At 41.2% G+C, this 17,039-nt stretch overlaps 1 protein-coding gene across 1 annotated transcript in view; it reads right to left on the bottom strand.

Moving 5' to 3' along the window:
• The window catches only part of setd2 (SET domain containing 2, histone lysine methyltransferase), a 138,067-nt gene that overhangs the window by 18,207 nt on the left and 102,821 nt on the right, over positions 1 to 17,039 (bottom strand). The window contains exon 15 of the mRNA XM_069922090.1: positions 3,686 to 3,872. Coding sequence (XP_069778191.1) covers positions 3,686 to 3,872 — 187 coding nt within the window. The remainder of the gene's footprint in view (positions 1 to 3,685; positions 3,873 to 17,039) is intronic.

Consider the following 17,039-nt stretch of genomic DNA (forward strand, 5'->3'; position numbering starts at 1 on the left):
AACTTTGGGACAAGCTATGGCATAAGCTATAAAAATGCATGTTATTAGTGTTTCAATAGACAGGAGTTTTTCATTGCCTTTACCAAGCCCTTCCCTGAGTGTATCTCTTATGGTTTTACACAATCAGGCTATTTTCAAGGGAATCTTATATGGGGTGGCTCTCAGATGACCTGATGTGTATATCATAGAGTCTTCAAGGAGGCAGCTCTTGAGATAGCAGGTATATTGGTTGTAGTCTGTCAAAATTCCTTGGTTTCTGATGCGGTCTCAGCTTTAGAAAAGCACAAATGCCATGCCAGTATTCAGGAAAATGGCAGACAGGAAGCAAGAAAATAAGACCCAGTTAGCTTAACAATGGGAAAAATAACCCAACCCATTTGTTAAGGAGGTAAAAGCAGGCTATTTACAAAATCCTAAAAACTATCAAGAAAATAAACAATGCTTTATTAAAGGGAAATCGTATTAGGAAGTTTTTGAGGATGGAACAAATTGGATTGATAAAGGAAAACCAATTTGATGTTTTAATGTTTGGATTTCCAGAGACATTGATAAGGGGCCACATAAAAGGTCATTTCATAAAAGTAAGGCAGAAAGGTTAGGGGCAATATATTGACAAGGATATGGGAATAGCCATCTTGCTGAAATGTCAGATACATGGGCTATTTTCAAACTGGCAATTAGTAACTAGCAGGTTGACACAGTGCTTATACTCATTATACACCAACGACTGTGTGGCCAGACACAACCCCAATGTCATTACAAGTTTGCCAATGACACCACAGTTGTTGCAGAATCACAAACGGCAATGAGGAAGCGTAAAGGAGGGAGATAGATCAGCTCGTTAATGGTGTAACGACAACAACCTTGTGCTCAACATCAACAAAACCAAGGAGATGATTGTGGACTTCAGGAGAAAGACAGTGAAACACGAGCCATCCTAATCGAGGGGCAAGAACTTCAAATTCCTGGGTGTCAACATCTCTGAGGATCTGTCCTAGAGCCCCGTAGAGAGCATTCTGGCAGCATCACTTTCTGGTCTGGAGAAGCCAACTCTAAGGACAAGAATAAACTCCAGAGGGTTGTTAACTCGGCCTGCGACATCTCAGGCACCAGATTTCACTCCATCAAGGATATCTACGTCTTAAAAAAGCAGCCTCTATCCTCAAAGACCCCCACCACTCAGGCCACGCCCTCTTCACTCTGCTACCATGGGGAAAAGGTACAGGAGCCTAAAGATGAGCACTCAGCGGCACAGGAGCAGCTTCTTCCTCCTGCACTGTTATTTTAATTTTTATAGCAACATCGTAAGATGGATATAATATGAATGCTTGCTCTATGATACTGCCACAAAACACTGAAATTCATTTCTTGGTCATGAAAATAAATTCTGATTCTCATTAGAATGATCCACCCTGTTGGTATGTATGAAGGGTAAAAACACAGAAATTCTGGAGGAGCTCAGCTCATCTCATAACATCCATAGGAGGTAAAGATATATTACCGATATTTTGGGCCTGAAGCCTTCTTCAACACGGGAGCAAAAAGCAGGCAAGGGATCTATATTAAAAACCAGGTGAAAAGGGAAGGATGGGAAAGGGAGGAGTACAGACCAACAGTCAAAATGTGCAATTGAATATGATGGAGGATAAGAAAGAAGAAAGAAGAGAATTAATAGGGGGAGGGGGCTAGTTTTTGGCTCGATGAAAGAGGGCAGAGGGAAAAGGGAAGAACGACAGAGCTAGTGGAAAGAAGACAAGGAAAAGATTGGGGGAGGGGTGGGGAAGAGGGGGCAAATGGAAACCGGAGAAGTCAATGCCAATGCCATCCAATTGGAGGGTTCCAAGATGGAATACGAGGTGTTCCTCCAATTTGTGAGTGGTCTCAGTCTGGCAGTGCTTGAGACCATGGACAGACAAGTCGGGAAGGGAATAGGGCAGGGAATTGAAATGAGTTGTGACTGGAAGATCTACGCTATTGCAGCAAACAGAGCTGAGGCACTCCACAAGGCAATCCTCCAGTATCTCCAATGTAGAGGAGACCACAATGGGAGCACTGGATACAGTAGGTGGCCCCCGCAGTTTCACAATTGAAGTGCTGATTCACTTGGAAGAACTGTTTGGGGCTCTGAATGGTGGTGTGAGCGCAAGTGTAGCACATTTTGTGGTCGCAGGATTAGATGCCAAGAGGGTGATTTGTAGGAAGGGAGATGATGAAGGAGTCACGAAGGGAGCCATCCCTACAGAAGGAAGAGAGAAGGGAAGATATGTCTGGTGGTGGGATCACGTAGTAGGTGGCAGAAATGTGGGAGGATGATAGGTTGGATGGGGAGACTGTTGGTGTGGAAGGTGAGGACAAGGGAAATCCTGTCCTTGTGTGTGGGAGTGCAGGGGGCCAGGGAAGAAGAGCGAGGATATGCGGATGATGGCCAAGTTGATGGTGGAAGCCAGGCTGAAATGTCACTAATATATCTTTATCTCCTATGGACATTACAAGACCTGCCGAGTTCCTCCAGCATTCGTGTTTTTACTACAATTACAATCTTCGCAGACTCTCGTGTTTTACTCCACAGTATGAAGGGACCAAGTTACTGCAGCCAAATTTGCTGACAATATATAAACAGTTGGTATACACTTCTGAGAAAGACACAAAGAGTTTGCAGAGGGATACAGATAATTAAGTAAATGAAAGGCTATCCAAGTTTGCATCAATTGGGTTGGTGGGCTAAGGAGCAGTAAATGGAATTCATCTCTGACAAGTTTGAAGTGCTGCACTTCAAGTCAGAACAGGGTGGGACTTGCAGTAAATGGCAGGGTGAATATTTAAAGTAAAATAAGCCAGTATCTGACCTTTATATTTTGGATCTCACTAAAAAAAATTATGTGGTTGCTTGATTCATTGCCAGCTTGTGGGATGGGACCATGCAGTGTGAAAATTGATTCTACAGATGCCTAACCTTTTATTTGAGATTCTGAAAACTGGCACTTTTTTGGGTCGATGACGTCTGCTCATCAAAGATTATGTTTGGCCCCAAACATGACCCGACTCTCGCTCAAGTCTCATGTATCCCGTCTTGTTCCGCGTTGATAATTTGAGGCATCATCACCTAATAAGTGGCCCTTTGTGGCACTCACTGTCGCTAGTTAGTGCGATGATCACTTTATAAGAGCCCCTCCCTGTCGAGCATCACCTGTGCTTACTGCATTTGCACTGTTTCAGATGTCTGAGCCAGTTTTATTTTGAAGTTTTACTTTAAAATGCTAGCGATATTATGGTCTTTTATGGCCTTTATTTGAATAAATTCATTTAACACCCCGTGTCCATTTTGTGCAATTTTGAAACATCGCATTTGCTTAAAGGGATCATCATTTTAAAATGATTCCAAAATCCAGAAGATTCCAAACAAGATTCCGGCAGGTGTCTGGTCCCGACGACCCCGGATAAAAGGTTAGGCACCTGTACCATCAGCACTTCATTTGCTGTAACTGCTTGGAGACACTACGAGAGCCTGAAAAACTTTATATAAAATCAATGGGGTGCATTTTCTGGTCCTTTTTTAAGAAAGCAAAACAGTAGTTCACATCAGCGTATGATACAGCCAATTTACAAATTCTACTGTGAAGCATAATAACTAAATGGCTGATAGCAGTCTTTGTCCAAGGCTGAAGGAACCAGAAAAGAAGCTTGCCTCTCATCTGGAGCAGATCTCTTCAGCCCTTCTCTTTCATAGGCAGAAGGAGGAGGGGAGGTTGTTGGCCTGCGTTTCTTTCGATCTTTGTTGAGTAATTTGTCAGTGTCCTTATCTTTGCCCAAGTTCACTGGAGTCTTAGGAGCTTGCAAGGCATCCTTTTGTGATGTTCCATCCCTACCTCGCTCTGGAACATAAAGGAAACAAAGAACTTCAGCTTTCTATTGCAATGCCCATCTTCAGATGGGATTAAAAGCATTAGGTAAATGGACAGTCAAAGATTGACATCAGCTCTGACAACACGCCTCCCTCCACACAATTTCTAAATCTCTTTACATTGTTATTTTTGTAGTAGCTGTTGGCAATGAAATACTAAACAGGTAACCCCTCCATTTTTTCTGGGTTACCAAATGATTTTGGCCAAGAATGGATGAGACATCAAGTCAGGGTCAACAGTTAGTTATCTTTTAATGGTACAATGAAGTGATATAGAAGTACGCTGTTGTATTGCAGAAAGGGAGGATGTTGTGGAGGGATTGTCCACTGAATCAGTGTGTGTGGAAGCCAGAAACAAATAGGGAGCAATTACTATGATGGGAATAGTCTGTAGGCCACAAAAAGGCTTTGGGACACTGAGGAGCAGATAAATAGGTAGATTTTGGAATGGACTGGCACCTCCTTATTGGATTTAGTACTGGGTAATGAACCTGGTCAGGTAACAGACTTCTGTAGTGGCAGCAATCCCGCTGGTGTAGACCCACAGGGAGTGGAGATGCAGTGTCCAGCGACTGCTGTTGGCTCCACATGGGCTTTGAACAACCTGTTGAGGGAGCTGACGGTAGTTTTATTTGAAATCCCGTGACCACAGGTCTGTGCCCAAGATGGAGCCAGTCTGGCAGAAGAGTAGTGGAGGTATAATGAATACTTTGCTTCCGTGTTCACCAGAGACAGAGAACTTGGTCAATGTAAAGTCAGTATAGAATAAGTTTATGTGCTGGAGCATGTTGAGATTTAGAAAGAGGAAGCGCTGGATCTTCTTAAAACCATTAGGACTGTTAACTTACTGGAACTGAACAAAATGCACCCCAGGTTACAACAGGAAATGAGGGAAGATAAAAAAAAAAATTATAACAGGGAGAATACTAGGAATTATTGACCAGTGGTGGGCAAACTATTAGAGACCAATCTTAATGTAGTGACTACAGTACAACTCCGTTTATCTGAAATCGGATACTCCGAATCCTCAGTTAACCAAAATTTTTTTAAAAATTTGGATAAACGAGGATATCTGAGCCCCTCATTTATCTGAATTTTTTTTTATGAGCCTAACTGACTGGGGATATCGGGCTCCTGGTGGTGGCAGTAGCAGACCTCAGGCTCCCGGCACCAGCGCAGAGGACCTTGGGTCCCTAGCAGACCTCAAGCTCCTGGGCATGAGCAGGGCCTCAGTGATCAGTAGTAGCCAGCATTTTTAAAAAAATGAGAATTAAACTTTATTTTAATGCTTAAAAAGCCTTACCTTGTGGTTTGTTGTTGTATAAACACTGTTACAAGTGATTTGCTGTTGCTACTGGGCGATTTTAAAAAAATGACCGGTTCTCCGAAAAAATTTATCCGAAGTGGGCCCAGTCCCAACCATTTTGGATAATCGGAGTTATACTGTATTTTCCTTTATAATTGCTTGCAGAAATTAGAAGGTCATTGCTGTCTATTACTCGTTCAAATGAATCTATAATAAAGTTGAGTTGAGTTTTGCACAGCTTATTAAACATTACACCCGCTACTACATTATTACAAGCCATTAAAACTGTTAGATGGCAATAAAACTATGATTAGCAAATGATTAAACGTTCAATAAAAATTGTCGGATCTTATGTCTGTATTTTCGTGAAACAAAGAAGATCAACTAAAACGTTTATCTCAAACACTCAGACAAAACTAGTTACAACCTTGAAGAAAGATGTTACTAGGAGAAGGCATGATTTATGCCAACATCTACTGGCTGCTTGCAGAGTTTCCTTGAACTTGCATTTTAATGTTTACAATGCTGTCCCTTAATTATTATTTTAAAAAAATGACCATTACAAAGAAAAAAAAATCAAACATAGTACACGTATTGGTTAAATTTCAAAAGAAAATGAAGGTCAATTAGCAAAGCTTCCTGCCTCTTATAAAAGAGAGATTTTGGCAATTGGTTTGTTTAGAAAACCAGTTTTAGTCTTGATATGAACTTGATGTACAAGTCCTCTTTTGTCCTGGATGGTATCAACAATCTTCCCCATTAACCAGGAATTTAGAGGCATTGTATGGACTATGACAATCATTCCCTTTCTCAGATTTGAAATTTCATCAGGAAATTTCTTATAAAAGTGGATTATCTCCAATTCAGCATTAATCAATTCTTTAACTGTGAGACATTCCTTTTCTAGAGTCTCAAGATTACTTTTCTTCCTTTGTGGTAGATCTCCTTGATGGATGTTATCTAATTGAAATTGAGCAGGAACACCACTTGTTTGTTTGTTCTTTCTGCTACGATTCAGAAACTATCTTTTAAATCTGAGCAACCATGTTGTTGCCCTTTTCAAACTATTCCAGGATGAGAAGTAATGGATTAAATGGCTAATTGTATCCACACTCCTTTGAGACTGTAATTGAGGCACGATTCTTCAGTAAAGAAGATTTTCAAACCTTGGGAAGCCAGATCGGCTGGATTGTTAACTGCGTTAACATATCTTCACTGCATTGACGTGAGATTTTATTAATTTTAGTGATTCTGTTAGCCACAAAAGTTTGAAATCTTGTGGTTTTATAGTTGATGTATTTGAGCACAGAGGTGCTATTGGTCCAACATAGAGTCTGTTAATTTATTCTGCAACTCTTTTTTCAACATTGCGTCCATTCTGCTTGCTATGGTAGCAGCCATCAACTCCATTCATGGGATTAGTGACTGGTTTCAATGGAGTCCGTCTGGCCTTTCCCAGTGCAAATCCTCAATGTACTTGATCCTTGTTATTATGAAGTAACAAGTAACTAACAGTTCTGTAACCGTCTTCACATGCATCAGCAAGATGATGCAATTAAGCAGATGTTCCAAAATTTGTGGGTTTGAAGTATCTGTCAACCTTCAAGTCTTCTAGCTTATGAAGATTCTGAATCCAACATGTCCTTTTCTGTACAATGAATTTTGGTATCTCATCATCCCAACCAGTCCTCTTCCTATAAAAAATCTTGCAGGATCTTCTTGGTGTTAATATTCCTAAAGGATCATATATCGAACTGATTTTTGATAGAATTCTCCTTCATATGAGAGGCTGGTCCTTCAAAATTATTCTATTTGTACACCTAACACCCTCTCCACAGGAGGCTGTCATGGTCCAAGTCCAAATTCTTCATTTCTATAGCCCTCTCTCTTTCCAGTATGGCAGCCAATACCTGGCGACTGTTACTTGTCCATTTGGTAAGTAGAAAGCCTCCTTTGTTGCAGATCACTTTCATATCATGATAAAGAGCTCTTGCTTCTTTTACTGTAGCTGTAGAAGTGAGACAGTCATCCACAAAGAAGTTATTCCTGATGGTGCTTGAGAGCTAAATTGTTCATATTGTCCTTAGCACACTTCCTAAGGGCAAAATTTGCACAATTGGCGATGAAGTCACTCCAAATAGATGCTCTGATATTCTGTATTCTACCATGTTCTGACTGTAGTCTCCATCAGGTCTTCATTTGGTACTTTCACCTGATGGAACATTGCTTCAATGTCTGCAGTAATAATGACAGGTTCTTACAGAACCTAGTTAAGACTCAGGAGCCTGTAAGAGTTGAGAATTTAGTGAAATTCCCCAAAAGGTGGCTCCAAATCAAACACCACTCTAAGTTTTATCTTCTGTGAATGCAAAAAGCACCATTTTTTTTAAACCATCATTGTGTTCCAAGATATCATCTGGTATTTTCTCTGCATATCCTTTGGATATCATATCAGACATGTATTTGGTGAAGTCTGAATGAAAGAAAGAATCTTTCTTGAATCTTCTCTTTAAATTCAGTGTACATTGTTCGATAACACTTCTATTATCAGGCATACAAATTTCCCTTTCCTTCAAAGGTAATCCAATGCAATAATGATCTTTAACCAGCTTGACAGATTTTGACACGGATTCCAAGAACAGCTGGTCTTTCTTTGAAGATTCTTGGTCGACCCTGATGCACCCAGGAAAGTTATTCTTGAACTGTTGCTCCTACAGCTTATCAAGCTTAACAATCAATATCTTGTTGACACTTATAGCCGATTGATTTTGAACCTCTTCTTTTTCCTAATGATCCATTAATCTTCCAACTAAGCATAGTTTTCATTGCGTAAGGTTCATCTCCCACATACTTTATCATAACTAGTGGTTCCAAAGCTTTTGGTACATCTGAACCAATCAGCAATTCAATCTCAAGAGTTGATTTTGTGAAAGCAAACATTTTTCAAATACATCCATGGTTCGATGTCATTTTGATATAGAATGGTTTCCTTTATGCACAGGTATAGTCTTCTGAGCATATACACCTGGGCCTTCACAAAAATAGTTACTAACCAGTCTAGCGATCTCTAGGCCTGAAACAACATTGGTTTCAATGTGTTTAACTTGACCTATTGTTCTCACAGATTTTTTGTACTTCTTCCTTGAAGATTAAGCTCATTCATTACCCCAAGGTGCAAAATAACGGTAGTGCTTCCTGGTTCAAGAAATGCATGAGTATTCAATCTTGCATTTCCTTTTTTGGCCTTGACTTGCACAGGTATTATTAAAAGTTTGCAGATGTTCGCTCCAGCCCCAGTAAAACCATTTATCGATACCAAGGCGTCTGCATTGTTTTCAGCTGCTTCGTTTTTTGACATTTGTTCCTTTTCTGTATTCTTCTTTTCCTGGAAGATACGTAGCATTTTAGGATGCTTCTGACTACACATGTCGCAGTTGAGTCTCTTTTTTCAAGTTTTGCTAATGTGTCCTTTACAGACAGCCAAAACATTCAATTTTCCTTAAAAAAAATGATTTTCTCACTATGTGCCTTCTTTTCCATATGAGCACACTTTTCCAAAGTATGTTTATCATTATAGAACAAACATTTCTTCTCAACAGGCAAACTTTCATTTTCCTTAATTTCTTTATCTTGCTCTGCCAGTGAGGTGGCAAATGTACTTTTTAAAAATTTTGGTTGAGAATATGATTTGGATTTCTCAACTTCTTTACTTACTGTTTGAGTGCCTTTGATCTTTCTGTGACAATGTCCACTTGTCCTTCAATGAACTCCACTAAATCCTCAAAAGTAGCTGTCACATGGTTTCTTTTCTGGTATTCAACAACTGAACTTCTCCAATGTTCTTTCTTCTATCTTTTATTGACTAAAAGTTGTAGCAACTATTTTCCTTTTTATTCGCTTGCAAAAATTAGGTCATTGTTGTTTATGACTTGTTCAAACAAATCTGTACTAAAGTTGAGTTTCCTATGGTTTATTAAACATTATATGAGTTACTACATTACTACCAGCCATTAAAACTTCCTTAGACGGTTCTAAAACTATGATTAAACATTCAATAAAAGTTGTTGGAACTCTTCTAATGTCTGTATTTTTGTGAAACAAAGAAGATCAAACTGAAACGTTTATCTTAAAAATCCACAGAAAACTAGATATAACCTTGAAGAAGGATGTTACTAGGAGATGGCATGATTTATGTCAACATCGACTGGCTGCTTTCAGACTTTCTTTGCAACTTGCATTTTAACTCTTACATTTAGGGACAGGATTTACCAGCATTTAGAGAAGCATAGACTTTTCCAGGAAAGTCAGCATGGCTTTGTGAGGTATAGGTCATGCCTCTCGAGCCTAACCAAATTTTTTAAGGAATTCTGTGACCCTTGTTCTTTGACATTTTTATAAATGACCTGGATGAAGTAGAGGGATGGTTCAGTAATTTTGCAGATTACATGAGGTTGACGGTGTTGTGGATATTGTAGGTTACGTTACAACAGGGTATAGAAAGGATGCAGAGTTGGGCGGAAAAGTGCCAGATGGAGTTCAATCCAGAATCGTGTGAAGTGATACATTTTGGAAGGTTAAACTTGAAGACATGGTTTTGGGAGGATTTCTTAAGTGCTGAAGAACAGATGAACCTTGAGGTCCAAATCCATAGCTCTCTCAAGGTTACTGCATAGGTTGATAGGGTAAAGAGTTTATGGTATGCTGCCCTTTATTTGTCAGGGGATTGATTTCAAGAGTCGTGAGGTAATGTGACAGCTCTATAACACTCTGGTTAGACTATACTTGGAATATTGTGTTCATTTCTGGTCAGCTCATTACAGGAAGGATGTGGAAGCTATGTAAAGTGTGCAGAGATTTACGAGGATGATGCCTAGATTGAAGAAAATATTTTGTGAGGCAGGGTTAACAGAGCTAGGGGCTTTCTCTTTGATGAGAAGGATGAGTGATGACATAATAAAGATCTTTACAACTATAAGTCACATCGATAGGATAGACAACAAGCATATTTTTCCTGGGGCTAGTGCAGCAAACACCCCAGGACATCTGTTTAAGGTGAGGGGAGGAAAGTTTAGGAGAAACATCAGGGTAAGTGTATTTTTAAATAAACATTATTGGCACTTGGAATGCATTGCCAAGGTTTGTGGTGACTGGTACAATAGAGACATTTAAAAACTCTTGCACAAACATGTGGATACAATAAAAGTAGAGAGCTAGGGGTGTAAGCTAGTGAAGGTTTACTTTGTCATGTAGGTTTCTATTGGAGGCACAACATTGTGCTCCAAAGAGCCTATACTATGCTGTAATGCTCTATGTAAGGCCTTCATCTTCCCAGAGCAAAGTAATAGAAGAATAAAATGTTCTCACAATCTGAGGAAAAATAAAGGTTTCAACTTTGAGTGAACTGTTGAATTGGACTAGGATTGCAATATCTACTTTTTATTGCTATCTTTGCATTGAGCACATCTTAGAACATAGAACAGTACAGCACAGGAATAGCCCTATGGTCCACATGTCTGAGCCAAACATGATGTCCAAATTGAAATAAAAATCTGCTTGATTGATATCTCTCCATTCATTGCATATTCACATGTTTATCTTTAAGCTGCTTAAAGGCTACTGTTGTCTGTTTCCACTACTTCTGGAAGCCCGTTCCATGCACCTACTACTCTGTGTAAAATATTTGCCTCACTCTTCCTCTCCCTCAACTTCCAACACATGTCCTGAACGGTGTGGCACTTTGCCCTGGGGAAAAGATCCTGACTGTCTGCCTCATCAATACCCCTCACTATTTTATACACCTCCATCAGGTTGGCTCTCAGCCTCCTACACAGCAGAGAAAACAATTCAACTTGATCCAATCTTTCCTTATAACTCATATGCTCTAAGCAACCAAAATCTTTCCTTTTGAACTTCTTCTGCACCTTTTTGAGGCCTGACAAAAGATTTATATAACTGTAACACAATTTCATTCCTTTTACTTTGTAGAAAATATTTTATTTATTATTTTCCAGATGAACTCAAAACAGTTAACGACATTATCAGTATCAATGTTAACATAATCAGCATTGACGACAATTTACAATTTTCCATTTTATACAGTTTCTGCAGAGATCAAGCTCTTATTATCTCTCTTCCTCCCCAACCCCCATATTCAACACTAGATGTTTAACTAATCACAGTTACACAGGACACTAAAGACATTCACAACAAAGGGACGAAACATATGTCATGATTTTGTGGGTTTGTCATGACATGGCAGTCAGAGCCCAGGCTGCTGTATTTTCTTGACTTTACGTGGTTGGGATGAGTTGGGCATCCCATGCACCCCCCCCCCACCCCCAAATGGTTGAGGAGTAGACAGGTAAGGCAGGGTGGTGAGACACGATGGTCTACCTATAGTCGTGCTCCCATGAAATTTAAATATGGTTGCCAAATTTTTAAAAATTCGTACTTTTTCCTTAAGTTGTAAGTGATTTTCTTTAGGGGAACACAGTTTTGCATTTCCGTGTTCCAACATGTAATGCTCAGGCAGGAGCTGGATTTCCAGGTAATCGCTGTGGACTTCCTGGCCACTGCCAATGTGATCACCACAAATTGAATTTGGAATTTGGACAGCTTTATTGCAAGTCTTATGGCCATTTTATTTCCCAAAAGGAACAACTCAGGATCCTGTGAGAATTCTTTGTCTATAATTTTTCCTAGGACTTGACCTAGCTCCACCCAAAACATGTCCAGGTTGCGTGCACAAAGGTGCCTATCTCAATGGTGCATCTACAACATTGATCTGATAATTCTGATTTAGATCTGCTCAATTTCTGCAGCTTCAGGTATAGCTGGTGCAGAAAATTGTACTGCACCAGCCTGTACTGCGCGTTCATGGCTGCAGTCATGCTGGTCCAATTGATGAGCGGATCAGCACCGCTCATCAATTGCTATTCTTAAGTCCGACTCCCACCTCTGCCTTGATTTATGAAGGTCTGTTTTGGGTCCTTCTGCTTGGAACAGGAAATACATTGCCAAGATGAACTTCCGTGTGTTCCCCTTTGAATCCTGGTCTCTATATCGCTGCATTTTGGCAGGGCCATGGTTGGACCCAATTTGTTCTGTGAAACATTTTGTTTGATAAATCATACTTATTTCTGAGTTGTTTGAATGACATAGTTGCCCCCGCTCGTAACAGTCTATGCACCTGACGCAATCCGACGCCAGGTGTCCATGATCTTGTTACCTACCTTTAATGGTATTAATTTGTTCGGAGTCAGGGGTGTTTTTGGTGTCAGCCCCACTTTGATACCTAAATATTAGTTAATTTTATTCTAATTTGTTTTAGTACAAGGCTGCCTGCTTTTCCAGGTTACAATTTAGCATCCTATTTATAAAGTTCTCTGCCACCTTCTCGCCCACTATGTGTAACATAACATAACAATTTACAGCACGGAAACAGGCCATTAGGCCCTTCTAGTCTGCACCGAACCAAACACCCCTCTCTAGTCCCACCTCCCTGCACAATGCCCATAACCCTCCATCTTCTTCTCATCCATATACCTGTCCAACCTTTTCTTAAATAATACAAATGACTCCGCAGCCACTAGCCGCCACTATTTCTCCCGGAAGCTCATTCCACACGTCTACCACTCTCTGAGTAAAGAAGTTCCCCCTCATGTTACCTCTAAACCTCTGCCCCTTAATTCTTAACTCATGTCCTCTTGTTTTAATCTTTCCTCCTCTTAACGGAAATAGTCTATCCACATCCACTCTGTCTATCCCTTTCATAATCTTAAATACTTCTATCAAATCCCCTCTCAACCTTCTACGCTCCAAAGAATAAAGACCTAATCTGTCCAATCTCTCCCTATACTCTAGATGCTTAAACCCAGGTAACATTCTGGTAAACCTTCTCTGCACTCTCTCCACTCTGTTTATATCCTTCCTATAATTAGGCGACCAGAACTGCACACAGAACTCCAAATTAGGCCGCACCAACGTCTTATACAGTCTCAACATCACCTCCCAACTCCTATATTCCATGCAATGATTGATAAAGGCCAGCATACTAAAAGCCTTCTTCACCACCCTATTCACGTGAGTTTCTACCTTCAGGGAACGATGTACCGTCACTCCTAAATCTTTCTGCTCTTCTGTATTCCTCAATGCTCTCCCATTTACCACGTATGTCCTGTTCTGATTCTTCTTACCAAAATGAAGCACCTCACACTTATCAGCATTAAATTCCATCTGCCATTTTTCAGCCCACTTTTCTAAGCAGCCCAAATCCCTCTGCAATCCTTGAACACCTTCTTCATTATCCACTATTCCACCTATCTTAGTATCGTCTGCATATTTACTAATCCAATTTACCACCCTATCATCTAGATCATTAATGTATATAACGAACAACAATGGGCCCAATACAGATCCTTGAGGCACACCACTGGTCACCGGCCTCCAACCTGACAGACAATTATCCACTACCACTCTCTGGCCTCTCCCTTTCAGCCAATGTTCAATCCATTTGACTATCTCAAAATTTATACCTAAAGACTGCACCTTCTTAACTAACCTTCCATGTGGTACCTTATCGAAGGCCTTACTGAAGTCCATATAGACAACATCCACTGCGCCACCCTCATCCACATTCCTAGTCACCTCTTCAAAAAATTCAATCAGATTGGTCAAACATGACCTTCCTCCCACAAATCCATGTTGAGTGCTCCTGATCAGACCCTGTCTATCCAGATGTTTATAAGTACTATCTCTAAGAATTTTCTCCATTAATTTACCTACCACAGACGTCAAACTTACAGGCCGATAGTTGCCAGGCGTCCTCCTTGAACCCTTTTTAAATAACGGAACCACATGCGCAATGCGCCAATCCTCCGGCACTATCCCCATATCTAATGACATTTGGAAAATTACCACCAGAGCCTCTGCTATTTCCTCCTTCACTTCTCTCAATGTCCTGGGGAAGATCCCGTCTGGTCCCGGAGACTTATCCACCTTTATATTCTTCAAAAGCCCTAAAACTACATCTTTTGTAATCTCTATATTCCCCATATTTACCCAATTTGCTTTTTTTTATCTCACATCTCCCAATATCCTTCTCCTTAGTGAATACCGAAGAAAAGAAACTGTTCAATATCTCCCCCATTTCTCTAGGCTCCACACACAGTTTTCCGCTCTGATTCTCTAAGGGACCAATTTTGTCTCTAGCTTTCCTTTTACCATTAACATATTTGTAGAACTCTTTTGGATTAGTTTTCACCCTGCTTGCCATAGTTTCCTCGTACCTTCTTTTAGCTTTCCTAATTCCTCTCTTAAGATTCCTCTTACATTCAATGTATCTTTCAAACATCCCCTTAACTCCATGCTTCTTATATCTAATGTATGCCTCCCTTTTTCTTCGAACCAAGTTTCCAATATTCCTTGAAAACCACGGCTCTCTCAAACCTTTTGCCCCTCCTTTTAACCTAACAGGAACATAAAGCTTTTGCACTCTCAAAATCTGATCTTTAAAAGACTTCCATCTCTCTACTACATCCTGCCCATAAAACAAATTGTCCCAATCCACATCCTTCAAGTCCTTTCGCATCTCCTCAAATCTAGCTTTTCCCCAATTAAAAACCTCAACCCTTGGCCCTGACTTCTCTCTTTCCATAATGGCATTGAAGCTGATGGCATTATGATCACTGGACCCGAAGTGCTCGCCAACTTGTACCCAGGATGGTACATCTCCTCCCTCCAAGAGTGAGGCGATGTATCTAGAATGGGCTGCCCAATAGTATTTCTTGAAGTCTGGCATTTCTAATCCGCCCAGACTATAATTTCAGGTCAATTTTTCCATTGAGACCCTGGCCACCTTTCCATTTTATAGAAATGTTCTTACTCGTGAGAGCAAATTTTGGAAGAATCCCCGGGGAAACGCCACAGGCAATGTCTGAAAATGGTACTGAACCCTCGGCCACACTTTCATCTTAATACAGTTGACCCTGCTCACCAAGGTTATTGGCAGGGACATCCATTTATTTAAGTCCTCCTCAATTCTTTCAAGCAAGATGGTACAATTCAACTTGTATAAATTATTCAAGTTGTTATCTCTTCTAACTCCTAGATATTTGATCCTGTTTTGTGGGCACTTTAGATAGCTGTTCTGTTGACATTGTTTGTAGACCCCCTTAGTGAGTGGCTTAACTTCACTCTTTTTCAAATTAACCTTGCAGCCAGAGACCTCCCCTTAGTCCTCCAGTGTAGAGTGCAGCCTGGAGTTTACTGGGCCTGTCAGATACATCATTATGTCTTCTGCAAATAAGTTGACTTGATGTTCTTTCTGGCCTGCTCCAAAACCTCTAATGTTTGGATCTTGGTGAATGGCTTCAGCTAACAGCTCTATGGCCAATATGAACAGGGCTGGAGACAGCGGGCATCCTTGTCTACTTGACCTTGCCAGTAGGAATGCTGGAGAAGTTTGTCCGTTGGTCACAACTTTAGCCTTAGGTGCATGATACAGCGCCCTTATCCAATTTGTAAAAGTTGGTCCTAATTCCAATTTTTCCAGCACTTTGAATAGAAAAATTCAACTCCAGCCCATCAAATGTCTTTTCTGCATCCAGGGCCATAGCCAGACACCTCTCATTTCTGGTTTGTGCCAGGTGCATTATACTCAACAGTCTGCCAATATTGTCTGCTGCCTACCTCTTTTGCGCAAAGCCTTCTTGGTCTTTATTTCTTGGTTTTGGCAAATATTTTGACAATCTATTTGCCAGGGCTTTGGCAAGTATCTTATAATCTGTATTTAACAATGCGATAGGTCCATAGGCTGTTTACATCCGGTACCGCACGGATGGCAGTCTCTTCAATCTGAGGCGCATGCAAGCTCACACCAAGACACAAGAGAAACTTGTCCGATGCCGCTTTAGTTGCCCATTCAGAGCCAGCTCTTCAGCGCTTGACGTCCTGCTTTGCGGAAACTGCCAAAATGTTTGGCCTGGAAGTCAGCCTGAAGAAAACTGAGGTCCTCCATCAGCCAGCTCCCCACCATGACTACCAGCCCCCCCACATCTCCATCGGGCACACAAAACTCAAAACGGTCAACCAGTTTACCTATCTCGGCTGCACCATTTCATCAGATGCAAGGATTGACAATGAGATAGACAACAGACTAGCCAAGGCAAATAGCGCCTTTGGAAGACTACACCAAAGAGTCTGGAAAAACAACCAACTGAAAAACCTCACAAAGATAAGCGTATACAGAGCCGTTGTCATACCCACACTCCTGTTCGGCTCCGAATCATTGGTCCTCTACCGGCACCACCTACGGCTCCTAGAACGCTTCCACCAGCGTTGTCTCCGCTCCATCCTCAACATCCATTGGAGTGCTTTCATCCCTAACGTCGAAGTACTCGAGATGGCAGAGGTCGACAGCATCGAGTCCACGCTGCTGAAGATCCAGCTGCGCTGGATGGGTCACGTCTCCAGAATGGAGGACCATCGCCTTCCCAAGATCGTGTTATATGGCGAGCTCTCCACTGGCCACCGTGACAGAGGTGCACCAAAGAAAAGGTACAAGGACTGCCTAAAGAAATCTCTTGGTGCCTGCCACATTGACCACCGCCAGTGGGCTGATAACGCCTCAAACTGTGCATCTTGGCGCCTCACAGTTTGGCGGGCAGCAACCTCCTTTGAAGAAGACCGCAGAGCCCACCTCACTGACAAAAGGCAAAGGAGGAAAAACCCAACACCCAACCCCAACCAACCAATTTTCCCCTGCAACCGCTGCAACCGTGTCTGCCTGTCCCGCATCGGACTTGTCAGCCACAAACGAGCCTGCAGCTGACG

The sequence above is a fragment of the Narcine bancroftii genome, chromosome 2 (genome assembly GCF_036971445.1).
Source record: "Narcine bancroftii isolate sNarBan1 chromosome 2, sNarBan1.hap1, whole genome shotgun sequence".
Classification (NCBI taxonomy): domain Eukaryota; kingdom Metazoa; phylum Chordata; class Chondrichthyes; order Torpediniformes; family Narcinidae; genus Narcine; species Narcine bancroftii.